Genomic DNA, 22565 nt, shown 5'->3' with positions numbered 1-22565 from the left:
GGGGCTGCAACGAGGAGCGGCCTCCAACAGGAAAACCGGGGACTCTGGTGCCAACTACTCACCTCACCGTCGCGGAGCTGGCCGAGTCCAGAGCGGGTGGAGCTGTGGTGGACGCTGCTGCGGCCCGACCCCCGGAGATTCGGTGGCTGCAACTGCGGGTTTGGCGGACGGTAACACCGGGAGCCCGCGGGTACCTGGAGGGAGACCGCTTTTCCGGGCTCCCGCAACGGCGACTTTTCCCGCCCGAGTTGCGGGGTTGAAGAGCTCCTGGAGCGGGGCCTTACAGCACCGCCCCGCGCGGCTTGGAATGGCTGCGGGTCTCTGCGAGCGCGCGCCGGGGGCTCTAACACCAAGACCCGGTGTGCGACCTTGCATCACCCGGCGTGGCGTTAATGGCCACGGGACAATTCGCCATCGCCCGCCGGGGGCTTTGAATTTGACTCTGACATCGGGGGGGAGAGTGCAGTGGAGAGAGAAGTTGTTTTGGCCTTCCATCACAGTGATGTGATGGATGTTTATGTAAAATATGTTGTGTCTTGGGTCTATTTGTTTGTAATGTATGGCTGCAGAAACGGCATTTCGTTTGGACCTCAGGGGGTCCAAATGACAATAAATTGAATTGAATTGAATTGAATTGAATTGAATTGACAAAGAGTCCAGACACTGCAAAAGCTACGGTTGGACTACATGACCACCAATATGAACAACATAACATTCCTAATCAGGAACCTGATAAACAGAGCAGGCCAGGAATGCCAGGGATGGAGATCCAGTTCTTGGCATATCCAGAGGACCAACGGTTGTGTGGGTGGTAACATACTAACACCACTATCTGAGAGTTACGGAGAATCTCAGAGGCACAGAACAATCGGTCCTCATCAGCCATAAAAAAACCACACCAAAAGGTGTCAACTCAAACCATCTCCAGATGGTCAAAAGAGGTAATGGCGGTAGCAGGAGTAAACATTTATATGGTTAAATCTCACTCCACCAGGGCTGCATCTACGTCGGCAGCAAGAGCTATGGACGTGCCCCTTGACGACATCCTAGTGGCTGCAGGATGGACGAATGAAATAACGGTCCACCGGTTTTATAACAAACCTATAACCGGACTGGGGGTGTTTGCACGTACCATTTTAAGTTCTGTCCCTTAGTTTCCCCCCCAAGGTTGGGAGGGGTAACTTTTTAAAAAACTTTTCTTTCATTTAAAGCATCAGTTTCTTTACTTAACTACGTAATGTCTGAATGCTTTAATGATTACACGCATCCATGGTCAATCCATTCAGTGTGTGACGCCTGGATTCGTAACTGGCGTAAAATCACAGAGCTTTGAAATCTTCACGTAGTCACTCACGTGACTCCGAAGTAAAATAGTAAGATTAAACGAGAACTTACCAGTTTGAAGTTTGATCTTGATTTTATGAGGAGTTACGATGAGCGATTACGTGCCCACCGCTCCCACCCTCATACTATCAAGGTCATATGGAAGTTCTAGTTTCTTCACAATCTTACTATTCTCAGGTCTTCTTTTTATCTGTGATTTAACGCCGCTGCTTTGAAGATTGACGCGCACGCAGACGGACGGCCCTTCTTCACGTAATCGCTCATCGTAACTCCTCATAAAATCAAGATCAAACTGGTAAGTTCTCGTTTAATCTTACTATTTTAGTTTAGTTTAGAGATACAGCACGGAAACAGGTCCTACGTCCCACTGAGTCCACACCGACCAGCAAACCCCGCAGGCTAACGCTATCCTACACACACGAGGGACAGTTTGCAATTATACCAAGCCAATCAACCTACAAACCTGTACGTCTGGAATGTGGGAGGAACCTGGAGATCCCAGAGAAAATCCACGCAGGTCACAGGGAGAATGTACAAACTCCATATAGACAGCACCCGTAGTCAGGATCGGACCCGGGTCTCTGGCGCTGTAAGGCAGCAATTCTACCGCTGGGCCACTGTGCCACCCACTATTGTGGGGTACTTCAGGTTTCAAATATGAATCACACAATAATCCACTTCAAATTCATTTAGAAACTCGTGGTCTGAGATATGACACTTGCAACTGACCTTGAAGAATGTGTCCACAAAGACCTGGCAATCTCTGTGACAAAAACACCCCATTTATTGACGACTGTAACTAGTACTGGGATCCCTGGCTTCTAGTGCTGGGATGTCATCTGACTCAGATGCCATTCAAAATAGAAACTGCTGAAAACATTGAGCGGGTTCAGCAGCAACAGTGAAATGAGAAACCTAGTTAAATGATTCAGCGTTGACTGAAATTCACCGTTGACTGAAAAATTAACTCTACGTCCCTTTATGTGGATGCTGCCTGACCTGATGAGTGTTTCCAGCTTTTCTGGTATTACAAGCCTTTTCCATTTAGTTTTTATTTATTTCCATGAAGAACTCTCATAGAAAGCAAACAAAAATAACAATTCTTGATCTTATATATATACTAGACCAAGTGCAGATCCGTTCGCCCAACACCTCCGCTCAGTTCCGCATACCCACCCAGTGGCTCAGCACTTCAACTCCCCCTCCCATTCCGAATCCGACCTCTGTCCTGGATCTCCTCCATGGCCAGAGTGAGTCCCACTGCAAATTGGAGGAGCAGCACCTCATATTTCGCTTGGGTGGTTTACACCCCAGCAGTATGAACATTGACTTCTCCAATTTCAGGTAGTCCTAGCTTTCTCCCTCCTTCACCTCCCCTTCCCAGCTCTCCCACAGCCGACTGTCTCCGCCTCTTCCTTTCTTTCACCCCCCCCCCACATCAGTCTGAAGAAGGGTCTTGACCCGAAAACGCCGCCTATTCCTTCGCTGCCTCACCCGGTGTTTTACTATGGGACACATTGGTAAATAACTTAAATTCAGGTAAATTCAAGTGATTTTCCTTAATTACAATAGAAAGTTGACTTATGTGACAGCAACCTTGAGATTTCAGTGTCACACTATATGCATAGAGGTCCTGAAATTGCTGTTCAGCATAATAGCACAAGTAGTTTTATTGTCATTCATACTTCAAAATCTGAACTAGAGCCTCATCGGAATGAAAGAAAGAAAAACAGAAACACAGATTCAGAATGGCAAACAGTCAATGCAGTTATCCAGCACCGTGGTAACTAGCCAACATTCACATTGTAATAGTTTTAATCCTGTGATATTTTCTACTTGTATAAACAGTGTGGTTTTTACTGTAATAAATTCTTTGAATAACACCAGCGACTGTCAGGTTTTAGTATGTCTTAGGAGTACATTGTTAAGCAGAAAAAAAAGGATTTATTTTGTGCTTTGATTGCATGGATTTTTAAATTTCAACTTTCACATTCACCTGAGATAAAAGACATTCAATATCATTTGAAAAAAAGCAATTTGGACAATTTACTGCAATACCATCTGAAATTTTACAGCGAGGTCTCTGGATTGGTACCTGAACCCACTAACTTTAGAGGGAAAGAGCCAGAGAAAAGATGATTGTGGGAACTAGAATACCCTACAAATTTCTGTTCACATGCAGATCACTACTGGAGCTCACATCTGGTTGCAGTGATTTTATTTTTTTTAAATCATGTTGTAAGTATATCTTACGATCAATTCCCATTTTGGTTGGATGTCTTCACAGTTGAAAAGCAAATACAAACAGGAAATTGTGTGCAAGTGGGGGGGGGGGGGGGGGTGATTGCAGAGGAAAAGCTAATTAGAAAAACAAATTTTAAAGTACTGAAAAGATAATTGTGATTAAATGTCAACAAATCCCTTGAGCCTAATGGTGTATATCATTGCGAGTTTTAAAAGGGGCAGCACAATTGGTTTTGGTCCAAGTATATATATATATTTTAAATCAGGACTGGGAGTTCAATACCACAGGATATGACAGATTTCTAAGATATTGGGAAAAGGGGAGGTGAAGTGACTACAATTTACAGAAAGGACTGTTTACAGCTATCAACAAAATATAAACTTCCATGTAGATGTCAAAGGTTTAATTACACTAATGTTGGTTTACCGGGAAGATGGAAGACAAAATAAGTCAGGAAAATGAGCAAACATTTCCAGAAAATGCATAAACATTTATGGAGCCTTTCGACTATCTGAAAATTAATTGTCCCAGAGGAGGTAGGCAAACAATATTAAGGAATGGAATCCTTAAAATACACAGACGACTTTTATCTAAACCTTTCCGAAAAATTCCAACAAGACAGAGTTCATTATTGTATCCAGGAAAAGGATATGAAAAGTGATAATACAAGTACAAATAGGGAAACAACATGTTAATAATAACGGTAATACAGCAATGCTTTTAGACAATAATCAAGGACAAGTATGATCAAGGTAGAAAAAAATATATTTTTTTAGGGCCAGAGAACAGAAAATAGAGTGGACAATATCAGAGGGCGGCAATTGCAAGCATTTGAAGTGTTGAACTGAGTCCAGGAAAAAAAAAAATATTCTGCCAAAAAACAAGCTCAAACTAAACACCATTGAGACATAGGCAATGAATAAAGGCAAAAGGAAAAACCTAGAGCAAGAAAAGACGGGGCACCAAGTACAAAAACAACAGGGCTGCCCAAGGTAAGAAAGAATATGAAGGGATTCAGAAAATTAACAAAACAAGTGCACAAAAGAAGACTATTAAATTTAATTATTATGGATCATAAAACAAAATTGTAAAATGTAGCACATGCAAATAAAAAAGTAAAGCTGGTGTGAGAATAGGGATCAAATCACAATAATCACTTGCAATGCTTAAGAAGTTAACAGGGTGGTAAAGTAAGGTTCAGATTTGAAAGTATATTATCATATTTAAAATAAAATTAGGGTATAAAACGCATGGATCAAACAGAAGACGTGCTCATTTAAAAAAAAATCTAGAGATAGTGTAGGTATTATCACATATTCATATAATCATTCATTAGGTGCAGCAAAGAGGCTTGGTAGATAAAGTGCACACAAGCTTTGGACCAGTTAGCTCATCAGTGATAGGAAGGCAGTTAAAAAATAGAAACACGGGTGGAAACTAGTAACAACGAAAAGTCAGCGTGGATTTTAAAAGAGCAAGTCTTACTTGCCGAACCTCATTGCATTCACTGAGGTAGAGTAAGCATGGATAATGTTGCTAGGGTAAATCATCTGGATTTCCAAAGGACCTTAACTAAGATATCGATAGGTATAATGAGAATACACGAGAATGAATAAATAGCTGGCTTCAAGCCAAATGCAGAAAGCAAAAAATCAAGGTAAACGTAAACTGTTTGGAATGGTAGACAGAGAGTCACAAAGATTGAGGCTACTCCAAACTTACAATTTATATTAACATCTTCGACTTGGGAACCAAATCTGATTTTTAAACCTGCAAATACCACAATGCTGTTATGTCTTGACCATATTATTGCAACACACTCCTGGATATGTTAACTTGTTTAATCCTTCAATAGCTTGAGGAACTTTAAACTTCTGTTCGTTCATTACACGGATGCTCAATGAACTACTCTGGCTCCCACTCAAAATTATTCAATTAAAAAATTCTTAACATCGCTTTCAAATCTATTTACAGTCCGGCCTTATCTGTGCAACTTCCTCGAGTACTACAAGCCAGCAAAGTGCCTGCATTTGCCCAAATGTATTTCTTAATCATCCTTAAGTTTGATTATTAAATCATGGCAACTGCCCAATGTTCACAAATTCAGTTGTGCTGCTGCAAGTAAGAATTCCATTGTTCTATCTGGGACATATGACAATAAACACTCTTGACCATTCAAGACCCTAAGCTCTTCGATAATCTCCATAAATATCCATGCTGCTCTCATCTCTTGAGATGTTCCTGAAAGCGTACCAAGCCATCTGCCGTCTGGTTATGTGGATCAGCGTTGACTTTTGATTGTTAGCTTTCCTCCTGATACAGGTTCATAATGCAAGTTCCTGGTGCAATGTGCAAGGATTGTTTCAGGCTTGGTTGGAGCAAAAAGAGTAGGAATAAATTTGTCATTCTCAGGTTGGCAGCTTATAAATTATGGAATGCCATTGGATCAGTGCTTCGATTCAATCTACAGCAGTCATGTAGATGAGGGCGTGAAATAAAATGAATCGAAATTCACTTAAAATGATTTAAAAATCTTTAAGTATGATGGAAAGATCAAAATGATATGGAAAAGCAAATTGAATGGATAAAATGTTTCCAGATGGTGTGCAATATGTAAAATGCAATAATATTTACTCTGGTAAAAATAGAAAATGCATGTACAGTGCCCTCCATAATGTTTGGGACAAAGACCCATCATTTATTTATTTGCCTCTGTACTCCACTATTTGAGATTTGTAATAGAAGAAAATCACATCTGGTTAAAGTGCACATCGTCAGATTGTAATAAAGGCCATTTTTATACATTTTGGTTTCATCATGTAGAAATTACAGCAGGGCATTTCCAATGTTTTCTATTTTTATTTCGGACTTTCAACACCTGCAATATTTTGCTTTCCTACTGTCTAAGAATGTCCAGTTGCTGAGTTTGTTTAAGACTGAGGTCAATTGATTTCTGGACATTATGACAATCAAAGGATACAGTGATATGGTTAGTAAGTGAAGGCAGGGGAGAAAGTCAGCCACAATCTTACTGAATGGCAAAGCATGCTGGAGGGGTGGAGGGGGGTCAACCTGCTCCTATTTATGTTCATGGTTATAACAACTATAATTAAGGTCATATGCCAGTGTATAGCTATATATGTTTCATTTATAAACATATTTCAAGTTTCTCTGCTGGGAAACTGAGAGGGTATATGACTAGGAAGGAACTACAGATTCTCCTTTAAACCGGAGTGTATAGCTTGTGGAATCTGCAAGACCCTGAACGCAAATAAGTGAATGTTAATGGTACCCTGCCTGCGGAGGCACCTTGTTACAGATTAGCTTCTGATTGAAATGCTGCTACCCTAGTTCAGAAACACAAGCATTTGAGAACAGAACGTGCAGGCTTGATCGCGAATAACCGTGCAATAGTGCAGAAGGTGAACCATAACATTTTGCCCTACAGGCTGCACACAGCTGTTTAAAAAAAAAGCTTATTGATCTTGGAAATGTCGAGAAAATTTTAAGATTTAACTGCCGCTGTTGGCAACCATTAGAATCCAGTTCAAAAAACATATTTACTGTATTTGGAATTTCCCCAAAATCTGGGAGGGTTAAATATTCAATGACTGAATTTAACTCAGTGTAACACACTGCCAAGCTTTCATCGCTGATGCTAATGCCGCAGAATACTGGGCATTCAATGGCTCAGCTCCGACACAGAAAAAGATTGATATTACAGACTGAGACAGGAATTACAACTTCAGGTGCCGTGCACAAATATTTACTTTTTGTACTCGCTTTTCTAAAGCAATGGCCAAGGAGAGCCCCAGGAAAAATGGTGGCAAGAAAAAGCCACCTGTAGTAGTAGAAAGGGGTTTGAGTTTGTGCATCGATGGATGCTGCAGAATTTTGCAAACCAACTGAAAGCTTTCCTTTGCACATTTTGCTCTCCACAAAGACCTCCCATTCTGTCCCTTTCTTCCCCACAAACCCAAGACACAGTAGAACAAGGAACTTTACAAAAAAGGACACAAAGTACTGGAGTAATTCAACGGGTCGGGCAGCATCTCTAGAGAACATGTATAGAACATGTTCTATGTTTCTATGTTTCTATAGGTGATGTCTGGGGTGTGCCTTCTTCAGATACAGACAAGGTAAGGTGCCCAATGGACTTCCCTATTTTCATTCTGCACCACTGCTGGTTTACACCGGAAATAGGCACAAAATGCTGGAGTAACAGAGGGTCAGGCAGCATCTCTGGAGAAAAGGAACAGCATTGTAATTAGGTAGACTGTTGCCTGGGCATTCCACTGCCCTCAATGGCCAATGCCCAACAACATTGAGATAGCTTCTGGACCATATTCTCACACAGGGACTTATACCTATTAAAACCAGGCAACACTTGCAAATGGTTTACTCCAAATCTATTATTAAGTAGTTATCAGTCATTTAATTAATTAGGAAACAACTGCAGGTGATGGAAATCTGAAATAAAACCACAAAATACTGCAAACACTTAACGTCAGACAGTCTCTGTGAAGTCTAAAATAATTCTAACCACTACTATCACATTATTTGAATGTCTAACAGTTATCACAATGAATCGCAGAGTTATTAGGTTGGTTCAACCAGAAGATACCATGTCGACTAATTCTGACACCAGTTAGGTTGATTTTGTTCTGTTATTTACCACCTTATATTACTATTCCTGACATTGATTCAAGTTCCTACTGCATAGAACCAAAATAGTAACAGAGCACACAATCTCTTTGCATCAGCAAGGCTGAATCAGCACTTGGGTCACGTAATTACACCACTCCCTTTCTCTTCACTCAGCCACGAGACATCCATCTCCTCACGTACACAATCAATTACAGTTTGAATGCTACCATTATATAAAAATCCATGTAAACAGTAACCATAACAGTTCACTGCGCTGAAAAATCTGCACCCCTTCCTGTTCTTTCAGCAATTATCTTAAATCTATTTCTTGTGGTTACTGACCTTAATGCCAGTTCAAATAACTTCTCTATGTCTATTCGATTGAGGCCATCTCAAAAATGTTAAAAATGATTTGTGCAATTGTGGTTTTAATCATAGTGTGGACTATGCTTCACGACTCCGGTGACCCAGGTTCAATCCTGCCCTGCAATGCAATCTGGGTGGCTCAGCGGTAGAGTTGCTGCTTTACAGCACCAGAGAACTGGGTTTGATCCTGACTAGTGGTGCTTGTCTGCATCAAGTTTGTACGTTCTCCCTGTGACCTGCATGGGTTTCCCCAGGAAGCTCCAGTTTCCTCCCACACTCCAAAGATGTGCATTTTTGTAGGCTAATTCGCTTGGTATAAATATAAATTTGCCCTAGTGTGTGTGTGTAGGATAGTGTTAGTGTGCAGGGATCGCTGATAGCGTGGACTCGGTGGGCCGAAGAGCCAGTTTCCGCGCTCTATCTCTAAATTAAATTAAACTAAAATTAGCAAAGATGGGTTGGATGGATGGCTAATTACCCATTGCAAGTTGTCCACAGGTGGGTAGTGGAAAGTGGGGAAGTTCAGGAGAATAGGTTTAGTATAAATGGGTACATGATGATTAGCGCAGAGTCAAAGGGCTGATGTACCTGGTTACATGCTGCATGGGTCCAATGGAAATTAATTCTTCCATGAAGACCACATTATCTTTAGATTAAATTGATTAATGACCTTTACAAATGGTTTAATGACCAAATCGCAAAGGCCTTGCAACATGCCGGGTAGCTCTGAGGAACAATCAGTCCGAAGGGCCCGACCCGAAACGTCGCCCATTTATGTCCTCCAGAATTGCTGCCAGACCAGTGGAGTAAAGGGCCTGTCCCACGAGCATGCGACTGCATGCGGCAAGCGCGACCTAACATGGTCGCTTGAGCCGTACGGCCTCGCGGGGCCGGTCCCACTTCGATCGCTGGAGCCGTATGGAGTTGTGCGGAGCTGGTCCCGACATTGCGCGGGGCTCCGAAAAACTGACACTGTCCAAAATTTCCCCGCGGCAATGGCCTGCCGGCCCACAGCCGCTCTACGCACCGCCTCGACGGGCGTGCGCAGCGTCTCGACGCTGTACGCCTAGCGCGAACTTCCCGCGGACTTCGCTCGAACTTCACGTCAACTCGTACGGGATCACTCGATCTCCGCGCGGCCCCCGCTTCCGGCTTGGTCGCATGCTGGTGGGACAGGCCCTGTACGGGGATCACTCGACCTCCGCGCGGCCCCCGCTTCCGGTTTGGTCGCGCTTGCCGCATGCAGTCGCATGCTCGTGGGACAGGATCTTTACTCTAACAGTTTATCGTTTTTTTTGTAAATCAACATCTGCACTTGCTTGTATCTTCAGGAACAATCACAGACTGGATTTTAATTTATTTTGATGGGTCCACTCACACCACCCATCTGTTTAAGGTATGCGGATCACTAATAAACAACAAGGCAAAGAACCCAGAAGCAAATTCTTTGTACCGTGTGTGACAAGTCTCAACAATGGGTGGAGACTGGAGCAACGGAGGAACAGAATTATTCCTTCAGCATTTTTATTTCCATTTTGAAACTTGGAACTTTATAATCTTTTTAAATGGTTAAACTTTTGAAGATATAATCTTCTTCCATAAAGGATAGGGGCGGGCAAGCATCAGCTGAGATGTGCTGAAGAGAAAGCTAGACACACATGCAAGAGAGGAGCAGACGACCTTGGCAATAGGCTGAAAAGAACTATGTGGCTGATTGTTCATGTGGCCATTTCAGTCAATATAGATCTGTTGACTCAAAGAGCCATTGCACTGCAGAGACAACATGTAATGATGCTCGTTGCTCGGGAGAGCTAAAAACTGTTTATCTTCTGACAAAATAGGGGCATTGTCATAGAATGTGTTAGAAGTTTTTTTAAATGTTCCCTGCAATTGCAGCACTAATTACCCAAAGCATATGTGATAGGAGCAGATTTAGGCCATTCGGCCCATCAGGTCTACTCTGCCATTCAATCATGGCTGATCTATCCCTCTCTCTTAACCCCATTTTCCTGCCTTCTCCTCATAACCCCTGACACCCGTACTAATCAAGAATCTATCTATCTCTGCCTTAAAAATAACAATTGATGCAGTAAAAAAATAATCTATTAAATGTTTCAGGTAAAAGCAACCTATTGCTCCATTGGTTCAGCAAGTTCCTGCAAGATTTGCTTGAAGTACAACTTTAATCTACTTCATATGGTCACTAAACACTAGCTAAAGTAAGGAACTGAGTATTTGCAGCAACGTTGCGCAGCGGTAGAGTTGCTACCTTACAACGTCAGAGACCCGGGTTCGATCCTGCTTTAGCAAGAATTGTAAATCGTCCCTAGTGTGCAGGATAGTGCTAGTGAACGCGGATCGAAGGTCAGCGCGGACTCAGTGGGCCGAACGCCCTGCCTCTGTGTGGTATCTCTAAAACTAAAACTGGTAAATTGATTGGTTAAGTAAAGTATAGATTCATATAGCACACAAACAAGCTTATAAGCCCACCATGTTACTGCAGACCATCAAATTCCAGCTGTCAGTTGATATCCAATTGGTTGACTTATTTTCCCCTAGGTAGCTCTTTGGTTGGCAAATGATGAATTGGTAAGAGAATCACAAGGGCAATCTTTTAGCGTCTCAATAATCAGGAAAAGCACCAATTACTGTTAAAAATACTCTGAGGTGCATAAAAGGAAAGGAGACAGCCAGTCCCAACAAAGTCAAGGATTACAAATTCTGAGTACATTTACAAGTCGTCTCGTTTAAGAAAGAAGATCCACAGGTGTTGGGTACTATGGCTGGTTCATCACCTTGCAATACCAAACAAAAACCAGGAGCAACAGTGATCAAGTCAATGTGTTTACAGGTATTGAAAGATCAATTTTCATTCGTCTCAACCATTTATCTCGTAGCTTTTTTGACAAGTATGATCAGCTTATGAAACATCATAACCAAGTTGTGCTATTCAGCACCGAGTTGTTCTTTGTCAACCTTGACAAATGGATAGGGGCTGAAATAAGCCCATGGTTGGGTGTCTAGTCCATCAGTATGGGGGTTAGTTCAGGTGGTTTAGAGAGTTGCCTCTGTTGTTAAGCAACAGCAATATATTAGGTCCACCATGTTAAACTGGCCACTGCCAAGGAGGGCCAAAGCAGAGGGAACAATCCAAAGTTTTTAAAGTTAGGGCGAAGAGAGCAAGTGGACCAAATGCTGCTGGCCCATTACCTAATTGTTCAACAACTAGCACAAGTTACGCAGTGTCTCGATTTTAAACTTTCCAGTCATTTCAAACCTCCAAGTCACACCCCACCTATGACATCGATCCAGGCCCCACAATACACCTAGGTTTTATTCATCTTAAAATTAAGTTGCTCCATCACCGGGTGCTGCTTTCAGCTTCTCCATCTTTAGAATTCCCTTTCTAAATACCTGACTCTCAACCTCGTTCTTTCTCAAAAGATTCTTTATTACTTCACTGCTCAAGCTATTGGTCATCAGCCTGATGGGTTTTTATCTGTTGAGCATTATTTGTTTAAATCAGTAATGTTCTCATGAAGCCGTTGAATTTTTGTTCTGTCAAGCAACTCTATACAAAAGGGAAAGTATTATTGTTGATAGCCTCTACCTTTCTGCTCCTCACATCGAAACATTCTTCGTATCAAAGTCCTTCATTAGTTAAAAAACTTTCAGTCACCCTTCTGCCTTTTATTTACCAGGAAGAGACCCAATTCTTTTTATTGCTTTCCTGATAAATACAGTTTGGGGATCATCACCAACTTGCACATTTCCGGTGCCTATATATCCTTTTAATACAATCAGACTGCACACAATATTCCAAGTGTGGTCTATCTAACATTTGGCCCATGTTTACCACAAGTACTTTCATTTAGTTATTGAAACTCCAATGTTGTTCGCTTTTAGCAGTTAGAGTACAAACTCCCAGACCCCTTTATTCTTCAAATTATTTTCTAAATAATGACCTAATTTTCATTAACAAAATATAATAATTCAGACATGTTGAAAATCATTTTCTAACTATTCGCTCAGTCTTATTTTGTCATTTAATACCCGTCTCCTTGTGTTAACCATCTTTCTAATCTGATTTTGTCACCAAATTTAGAAATTATAATCCAATAACCTAAATATTTGATAGGTATTTTTAAGTTCAAATTTAGATCCCCTGTCATCATAATGGGAAACAGACAGTATTTAGCTAAAATGAGTTTAAAGGTTTTTTGCACTGGGAGTTGGCAGCATGAGAAATTTACTATGAGAAATAGGGATGGCATAAAATAGAATTTTAGTCTAATGAGGAAAATTAAAAAGGGGGGCAAGAACAAAATACTTTCTGTGAACGGACAAAAATAGGACAAATAATCGTGTTGCGAGAATAACCTCAGTGTTTAATAATCTAGAAATTACAGAATGGCTGAAAAATTCTCCGCAGCATGCTTTTGAAAGTACATCAACCTGACCTCTCGAGAATTGCTGCACGTCCTTACTGCGTCTTGCTGTCACTTACTTTTTCAGATTTTTCTATTGTCTACTTCCTCCCCCTTTATGTCCATGCTCACATTATAATGCCGAGCAATTTGTCCCCACGGCCACCTCCGCCAAGCGGCCGTTATTGTAAACGATGCGAGGCGAGGAGGATTCGCGCGATCCCGAGCCAGCCGCTTCTCAGTCCTGGGATGAAGGTTGCCAGCGTTTCAGCAGCGCTGAGTGTCTCTGGACCGACGCGGGCCACTAGATTACTGGCATTACCCTATGATTCCTTCACCATCTCCTAGTTCGTTCTTCTTGGGCAGCTTACAACCCAGCAGTATGAATATTGATTTATCTAACTTCAAGTAATCTTTGCTAACCCTCTCTCTCTCTCTCTCTCTCTCTGTCCCTCCCCAACCCTCGTTCTCCTAGTTTCACTGTCCTGATTCATTTTACTGATTGTATGCCTTGTTGTCATCTTCCCCTCAGTTAACAACGAACCACTGTACATTTTCTTGCTCGTCGTCTGCTTTGTTGTTTTCATACCTTACCCGTCCACAAATCCAGTTTTCCTCTCCCTGTCTCTCAGTCTGAAAAAGGGTCTCGAACCGAATCGTCACCCATTCTTGCTCTCCAGACTCACAGCGTTACTCCAACATTTTGTGTCTATCTTTGTTCAATATCCTCGGGTGGCAAGTCGGTCACCTTGCCCATCATCACCTGCACCTTGACACCCACAACTCTCTGCTGCCTTTCACATCCCCTCTTTGAGGAGTTGGAGGCGGAAAAGGGGAAGAAGGGGGAGACGGAGAAACGGGAGAAGGAGAAAGAGAAAAAGGGGAGAAGGAGAAAGGGGAGGGGGAGGAGGCGAAGGGGGAGAAGGACTGCGGGGCGAGCAGTGGCTGTAGTGCCATTGTCAGGAGCCCCGCTCGGCCGAGTGAAGCCTGAGACCCGGGCGATGGGTGGGCGGTCGATCGACAGCTCGCCCCGGCCCCCATACCCGCGGCTCCCCGCCACCTACCCAGATACTTGCGGAGCTCCAGCAGCAGGGCCGGCGCGCCGCCGTTGAGCTGGTAGCAGAGCGAGGCGAGGCTCAGCAGGAGCACCGAGGCCAGGCACAGGCCGTAGTCCCGCAGCGAACACTTGAGCAGCTTCCTCAACACCATCATCAGCCGCCTCACCCTCACCGACCCTCCTCCCATCGGGCTGCCGCCCCGCCGCCGACTGCCCGCTCTCAGATCATCGGCAGCGGCCACCGCAGCGCAGCGCCCAGAGCTCAGATTGACAGGCTCCAGCCCAGCCCCGCCCCGTCCCGACCTCCTCCGCTCACAACGCCCCCTGCAGTGCCGGCTGTAGCACCGCACCCAAACCACACCTCCGCTCACAACGCCCCCTGCAGTGTCGGCTGCAGCACCGCACCTAAACTACACCCCCACTCACAACGCACCCTGCAGTGCCGGCTGCAGCACCGCACCTAAACCACAACGCCCCTGCAGTGCCGGCTGCAGCACCGCACCTAAACCACACCTCCACTCACAACGCCCCCTGCAGTGCCGGCTGTAGCACCGCACCTTAACCAGACCAGACCTCCGCACCCTGACGTCCGCGCTCCAGGCAGTTCCTCCACCAGCTGCTGCTCCTACAGGTACACAAAAATGCTGGAGAAACTCAGCGGGTGCAGAAGCATCTATGGAGCGGAGGAAATAGGCAACGTTTCGGGCCGAAACCCTTCTGCAGGTTTCGTTTACAGACCAGTTAGTCTAACATCGGTAGTGGGGAAACTGCTAGAGTCAGTTATTAAAGATGGGGTAGCAGCACATTTGGAAAGTGGTGAAATCATTGGACAAAGTCAGCATGGATTTACAAAAGGTAAATCATGTCTGACGAATCTTATAGAATTTTTCGAGGATGTAACTAGTAGCGTGGATAGGGGAGAACCAGTGGATGTGGTGTACCTGGACTTCCAGAAGGCTTTCGACAAGGTCCCACATAAGAGATTAGCTTACAAACTTAAAGCACACGGCATTGGGGGTTCAGTATTGATGTGGATAGAGAACTGGCTGGCAAACAGGAAGCAAAGAGTAGGAGTAAACGGGTCCATTTCACAATGGCAGGCAGTGACTAGTGGGGTACCGCAAGGCTCAGTGCTGGGACCCCAGCTATTTACAATATATATTAATGATCTGGATGAGGGAATTGAAGGCAATATCTCCAAGTTTGCGGATGACACTAAGCTGGGGGGCAGTGTTAGCTGTGAGGAGGATGCTAGGAGACTGCAAGGTGACTTGGATAGGCTGGGTGAGTGGGCAAATGTTTGGCAGATGCAGTATAATGTGGATAAATGTGAGGTTATCCATTTTGGTGGCAAAAACAGGAAAGCAGACTATTATCTAAATGGTGGCCGACTAGGAAAAGGGGAGATGCAGCGAGACCTGGGTGTCATGGTACACCAGTCATTGAAAGTGGGCATGCAGGTGCTGCAGGCAGTGAAGAAAGCGAATGGTATGTTAGCTTTCATAGCAAAAGGATTTGAGTATAGGAGCAGGGAGGTTCTACCGCAGTTGTACAGGGTCTTGGTGAGACCATACCTGGAGTATTGCGTACAGTTTTGGTCTCCAAATCTGAGGAAGGACATTATTGCCATAGAGGGAGTGCAGAGAAGGTTCACCAGACTGATTCCTGGGATGTCAGGACTGTCTTATGAAGAAAGACTGGATAGACTTGGTTTATACTCTCTAGAATTTAGGAGATTGAGAGGGGATCTTATAGAAACTTACAAAATTCTTAAGGGGTTGGACAGGCTAGATGCAGGAAGATTGCTCCCGATGTTGGGGAAGTCCAGGCCAAGGGGTCACAGCTTAAGGATAAGGGGGAAATCTTTTAAAACCGAGATGAGAAGAACTTTTTTCACACAGAGAGTGGTGAATCTCTGGAACTCCCTGCCACAGAGGGTAGTCGAGGCCAGTTCATTGGCTATATTTAAGAGGGAGTTAGATGTGGCCCTTGTGGCTAAGGGGATCAGCGGGTATGGAGAGAAGGCAGGTACGGGATACTGAGTTGGATGATCAGCCATGATCATATTGAATGGCGGTGCAGGCTCGAAGGGCCGAATGGCCTACTCCTGCACCTAATTTCTATGTTTCTATGTCTCGGCTCCAGGCTGGACCTCGGCCCGCTGCGCCCCCTGCAGCCCCGCCTGTCAAGAGTCAACAGTCAAGAGCTCTGCTCTATGATCTTTGGTCAAGAGTGTTTTCAAAGGTCTTTTAAGCCCCTGTCCCACTTAGGAAACCTGAATAGAAACCTCTGGTGACCTTGCGCCCCACACAAGGTTTCCGTGAGGTTCCCAGAGGTTTTGGTCACTCTCCCTAATGGTCCCTAAGTACTCCCCACTCATCAGACGGGTTAAACCAACTGTGAGGACAGTTAAAGTCTGGTCAGAGGAAGCGGACTTCACACTTCAGCAGTGTTTTGGAAACACTGACTGGAAGGCGTTTGCAGCCCAGGCCACCCTTGACTCCCACACGGACATTGATTCCTACACATCCTCTATTCTGGACTTTATAAACTCCACCATCAATAGTGTCACCTCCCTCAAACAGGTGACCATATTCCCGAATCAGAAGCCATGGATGAACAGCGAGGTCAGGCTACTGCTGAAAGCATGGGACACCGCTTTCAGGTCAGGCGATGCTCGAGCCTACAGCTCATCCAGGGCTAACCTGAAGAGGGGCATCAAGAAGGCCAAGCACTGCCATACGCTCAGGATTGAGGAGCACTTCAACAACAACTCCGACCCCCGACGCATGTGGCAAGGCATCCAGGCCATCATGGACTATAGACCCTCCAACACCACCCGCACATCTAGCGACGCCTCCTTCCTTGAGGAGCTTAATCACTTCTATGGCCGCTTCGACAGGGACAATCTAGAGACAGCCATCAAGGCTGTGCTCCCTGCCGATCACCAACCCCTCACACTCACCCCCTACGACGTATACGTGGCACTGAGTAGGACTAATGCACGTAAGGCTGCTGGCCCTGGCGGCATCCCCGGGCGCGTGCTCAGGGCCTGTGCTGCGCAGCTGACAGACGTCTGGACTGACATCTTCAACCTGTCACTTGCCCAAGCAGTTGTCCCCACGTGCCTTAAAACCACGTCCATCGTGCCAGTGCCAAAACACTCCACTGCGGCAAGCCTCAACGACTTCCGCCCAGTTGCACTTACCCCCATCATCACCAAGTGCTTCGAGAGGCTGGTCCTGGCCCACCTCAAAAGCTGCCTACCCCCCACACTGGATCCCTATCAGTTTGCCTACCGCAAGAACAGGAGTACGGAGGATGCCATCTCAACGGCACTTCACTCCGCCCTCTCCCACCTCGACAACAGAGACACTTACGTAAGAATGCTGTTCATCGATTACAGCTCAGCATTCAACACCATTATACCATCTAAACTGATCACCAAACTCGGTAACCTGGGCATCGATCCCTCCCTCTGCAACTGGATACTGGACTTTCTAACCAACAGACCACAGTCTGTTAGGTTAGACAAGCACACCTCTTCAACCCTCACCCTGAACACCAGCGTTCCACAGGGCTGTGTGCTGAGCCTCCTCCTCTACTCCCTCTTCACCTATGACTGCACACCTGTACATGGTACTAACACCATCATCAAGTATGCAGATGATACAACGGTGATTGGCCTCATCAGCAACAACGATGAGTCGGCCTACAGGGAGGAGGTCCAGCACTTAGCAGCATGGTGCGCTGACAACAACCTGGCCCTTAACTCCAAGAAGACCAAGGAGCTCATTGTAGACTTCAGGAAGTCCAGGGGCGGCACGCACACCCCCATCCACATTAACGGGACGGAGGTGGAACGTGTTTCTAGCTTCAGGTTCCTGGGTGTTAACATCTCCGATGACCTCTCTTGGACCCACAATACCTCAACTCTGATCAAGAAGGCTCACCAGCGTCTCTTCTTCCTGAGGAGACTGAAGAAGGTCCATCTGTCTCCTCAGATCCTGGTGAACTTCTACCGCTGCACCATCGAGAGCATCCTTACCAACTGTATCACAGTATGATATGGCAACTGCTCTGTCTCCGACCGGAAGGCATTGCAGAGGGTGGTGAAAATTGCCCAACGCATCACCGGTTCCTCGCTCCCCTCCATTGAGTCTGTTCAAAGCAAGCGTTGTCTGCGGAGGGCGCTCAGCATCGCCAAGGACTGCTCTCACCCCAACCATGGACTGTTTACCCTCCTACCATCCGGGAGGCGCTACAGGTCTCTCCGTTGCCGGACCAGCAGGTCCAGGAACAGCTTCTTCCCGGCGGCTGTCACTCTACTCAACAACGTACCTCGGTGACTGCCAATCACCCCCCCCCCCCCCGGACACTCCTCCCACAGGAAAAACACTATGTCTGTATATATGCTAATGTAAATATTTATTCAAATCATATGCAATGTAGCTCTTCCAGGGAGATGCTAAATGCATTTCGTTGTCTCTGTACTGTACACGGACAATGACAATTAAAGTTGAATCTGAATCTGAATCTGAATCTGAAAGTGGTTTCCGTGTAGTCGAGGCTTTTTCTATGTTCCTGCGATTATTTCAACAAATTCAAAACCGGCCTCGACTAAAAATAGGTTGCTGTTTGGTCGAAGCCAGTGGAGTGGGGTTGCTATTTACTTACAGGCAGTCGAAGGCAATCTCCTTTGCTGACCGGCCATTTTGATTGGCTCAATGGAGTTTTCAGCACCTTTGGTTTTCAAGACCTAGAAGATCCGCCGGAAGGTAAAATGCCCGCTAACTTTATTAAACTTCTTAAAACTGTCTCCACTCCTAATCCCCCCCCCCCTTCTCTCCCCTTCTCCTCCCTTCTCTCGCCCCTCTCTTCCCATTCTCTCCCCTTCTTTCCCCTTCTCTCCCTCCCTCCCGCGCTCTCTAAAAGACTTACCGTGCTCTGTGGCAGCCATTTACCTTCCTCTTCATCGTGCAGAAAGCGCTCCTCCGCTGTCCCTGGCCCCCACCTTCGCATGTGTGTGTGTGTGTGTGTGTGTGTGTGTGTGTGTGTGTGTGTGTGTGCGGTCAGTAGCAAAGATCCTGTAGGATCTTTGATCAGTAGATGCAGCTCATGCTTCGGTGGAGGCTTTCCAGGCGAGTGACCAAAACCTCTGGCGACTCATGGAAACCTTGAATAAATAAACAGATAAGGTGCAAATAAACAGATAATGGTCTATTAATGTTCAGAGTTTTGTTTCATTTGAGTTTAATGGAAGGAACCATTCCTGAACCTGGACATTGCAGTCTTCAGGCTCCTGTACCTTCTACCTGAAGGTAGCGGGGAGATGAGTGTGTAGCCAGGATGGTGTGGGTACTTGATGATGCTGCCAGCCTTTTTGAGGCAACGACTGTGATAGATCTCCTCGATGGTAGGGAGGTCAGAGCAGATGAAGGACTGGGCAGTGTTTACTACTTTTTGTAGTCTTTTCCGCTCCAGGTCAAGTTCAAGTTTCCGTTCAAGTTGCCGAACCAGGCCACGATGCAACCGGTCAGCATGCTCTCTACTGTGCACCTGTAGAAGTTAGAGAGAGTCCTCCTTGACATACTGACTCTCCGTAATCTCAGGAAGTAGAGGCGCTGATGTGTTTTCTTTATAATTGCATCAGTGTTCTTGGACCAGGAGAGATTTTCAGAAATATGCACGCCCAGGAATTTGAAGCTCTTGATCCTCTCTACCATCTTGATGTAAATGGTATTGTGGGTCCCCATCCAACCCCTTACAAAGTCCACAATCAGTTCCTTGGTTTTGCTGGTGTTGAGGGCCAGGTTATTGTGCTGGCACCATTTGGTCAGTCAGTCGAACTCTCTTCTAAACTAAATAAACTAATCTTGACTTGACTATACTCTGACTCGTCCCCATCAGTGATATGTCCCACAACAGTGGTGTCGCCAGCGAACTTGATGATGGAATTCACACTATGACTGGCTACGCAGTCATGAGTATAGAGTGAGTACAGCAGGGGGCTGAGCACGCAGCCTTGAGGTGCTCCCGTGCTGATTGTTATCGAGGCTGACACATTTCCACCAATATGAACAGTCTGTGGTCTGTGAATGTGGAAGTTGAAGATCCAATTGCAGAGGGATGCGCAGAGACCCAGATTTGAGTGCTTGGTAGCCAGCTTGGAGGGGATGATTGTATTAAATGCCAAGCTGTAATCAATGAATAACAGCCTGACATATGATTTTTTGTTGTCCAAGTGGTCCAGAGCGGAGTGGAGAGCCAGCGAGATCGCATCCACTGTTGATCTGTTGTGGCGGTAGGCAAACAGCAGTGGGTCCAGGTTTTTGTCGAGGTGATTTGCGCCATGATCAACCTCTCAAAGCACTTCATCACCACCGACATTAGTGCTACTGGTCGATAGTCGTTGAGGCACGTCACCTTGCTCTTCTTGGGCACCGGTATAATTGATGCCCTTTTAAAGTAGGTGGGAACCTCAGACCTCAGAAGTGAGAGGTTGAAAATTTCTGTAAAAACTCCAGCCAGTTGGTCCGCACAGGTTTTTAGAACACGACCGGATATACCATCAGGTCCAGGCGCTTTTCGAGTGTTTACCCCTCTGAATGATTTTCTGACGTCGGCCTCAGTGACTGAGACTGAAATACCATCCCAGCGAATGGGGGCTCGAGAAGGCACATCAGTGTTCTCCCCATCAAAGCATGCGTAAAACGCATTGAGCTCGTCAGGGAGTGATGTTTTGACGACATTCGAGCTGCCTCCTGATTTCGCCTTGTAGGAGGTGATTGCATTCAGGCCCCGCCACAGCTGCCGAACATCTGTCTCATCCTCCAGCTTGGAGCAGATGTCCCTTTTGGCCTTTTTGATGGCCTTACCAAGGTCGTATCTGGACTTCTTGTAGACCACTGTATCATCAGACATGAATGCCCGGTGTCTGGTCTTCAGAAGAGTGCGGATCTCAAAGTTCATCCAAGGCTTCTGATTGGGAAACTCGGAATGCATTCTCTATTATACAAAAACTCTTCCGTTTGTTCTTAATATTCTAAATGTCTGTGTGAGCCAGGGTTTTGTCGGCTTTCTTTTAATCTCCTTATTTTGTATCTTCTCCCAAACGTTCGGTCACAGCCTTCCCATTTTCGCACATGCTACTCAAATTTTTCTCTCGAGCGAATACATATCTTCCCGTCGCATTTCAACCTATATTTCTCATGTTATTAACCTTTTAAAAACAGCTTCAAAATATTAAAGTTTTCAACGTTCTAATTTTGAAGAAAATAATGCCGACTGACGTCACAATACAATCACACGCTCTGGGCGCGAGGGGCACTCCAGCATTCCAACCCGCTCGGCCCAGCTGGGATCCCTCGCTCTCTCCATCTCCACCCTCCCTCCCCCCCACTCTACCCCCTTGCTCGAACCCCCTCCCTCTCGGCCCTTCTAAATTCGAGAATCTCCGAGTGGTGGCGCCATCGAGTGTGGCAGCCTCGCCAGCAGCTGTGTATCCTTTCATCCTTTTTGTTATTTTTAGTCTGTCTAAAAGCTTGTTTTTGGAGGTCTTTTAGTCTTTTTTATGTGGGGGGTGGGGGAGGGGGGAAGGGGGAAACCGTTTTTCTCAGTCACTACCTGTTCGAGGATGCGTCTTTCCTCCGAGCCGCATCTTCGCTCCCCCTCGCAGACTACCATCAGGATTGGTGCGGCCTTTCCTGCCGGAGACCGGCCAGAGCTTCAGCTCCAGCAGCGGCGCAGCACTGGATTCCATCACGGAGCAGGCGATCGCTGTGTTGGAGTTCTTGTGGTGCTGGGACTGCCGACTTTAACACCGTGGAGCTGTGGTCTGCGGTGCTTCCAGCCACGGACGGAGCTGACTTTAACATCGTGGAGCCTGGGATCCTTGCCGGGGTCGCCAGCGTTGAATCTCTGCCCAGCTCGGCCTGTGGACTTCGGGAGCCGCGGTCTCCGGTAGGAAGCGGCCAATTTGGAAACTCCAAGCCGCTGAGAGTGTTTTTTCGATCGTGGGCCTGAAACATCGGGCCGCCATTGCAGTGACTGCGAAGGCCTCAATAGGCCCCGAACATGAGGAAGAGGACTGAACTTTGTTGCCTTCCCTCACAGTGGGAAACGTTGATTCCGCTATGAGGGGATGTTTTTATGTTTTATGTTAAATTCTATCGTGTTGTGTTTATCTCATTGGTGTGCTGCATGGTAACTCTAATTTCACTGCACCAATTGGTGTATGTTATAGCTGCACCTACTGGTGCTCATAATCTTTGCCTGTGCTCGTCAGCATTGAACCCTGCGGTCGGAAGCCGCGCGCCAGTGACTCTGGGAGGGGTCGGGTTTTGGCGTGGTTTCAGGGCTTTGCCCGCCAGTCGTTCCAGGACCACCGCTGTGGTCAGTTGTGTTTTGTGACCACTGTTATTGGTGAATGAGAATTGTGAATAAATTCTTTTCAAACCTACCGATTGTCGTAATTCAT

At 45.7% G+C, this 22565-nt stretch overlaps 1 protein-coding gene across 1 annotated transcript in view; it reads right to left on the bottom strand.

Annotated features, from left to right (window-relative positions):
* The window catches only part of ust (uronyl 2-sulfotransferase), an 81835-nt gene extending 59270 nt beyond the window's left edge, over nucleotides 1–22565 (bottom strand). Inside the window, exons 1-2 of the mRNA XM_033026418.1 lie at nucleotides 22549–22565; nucleotides 14094–14422 (exon numbers count right to left, since the gene is read on the bottom strand). Coding sequence (XP_032882309.1) covers nucleotides 14094–14422; nucleotides 22549–22565 — 346 coding nt within the window. The remainder of the gene's footprint in view (nucleotides 1–14093; nucleotides 14423–22548) is intronic.

This window comes from Amblyraja radiata, chromosome 8 (genome assembly GCF_010909765.2).
Source record: "Amblyraja radiata isolate CabotCenter1 chromosome 8, sAmbRad1.1.pri, whole genome shotgun sequence".
Taxonomy (NCBI): Eukaryota; Metazoa; Chordata; class Chondrichthyes; order Rajiformes; family Rajidae; genus Amblyraja; species Amblyraja radiata.
This window is presented reverse-complemented; position numbering and strand designations above follow the sequence as displayed.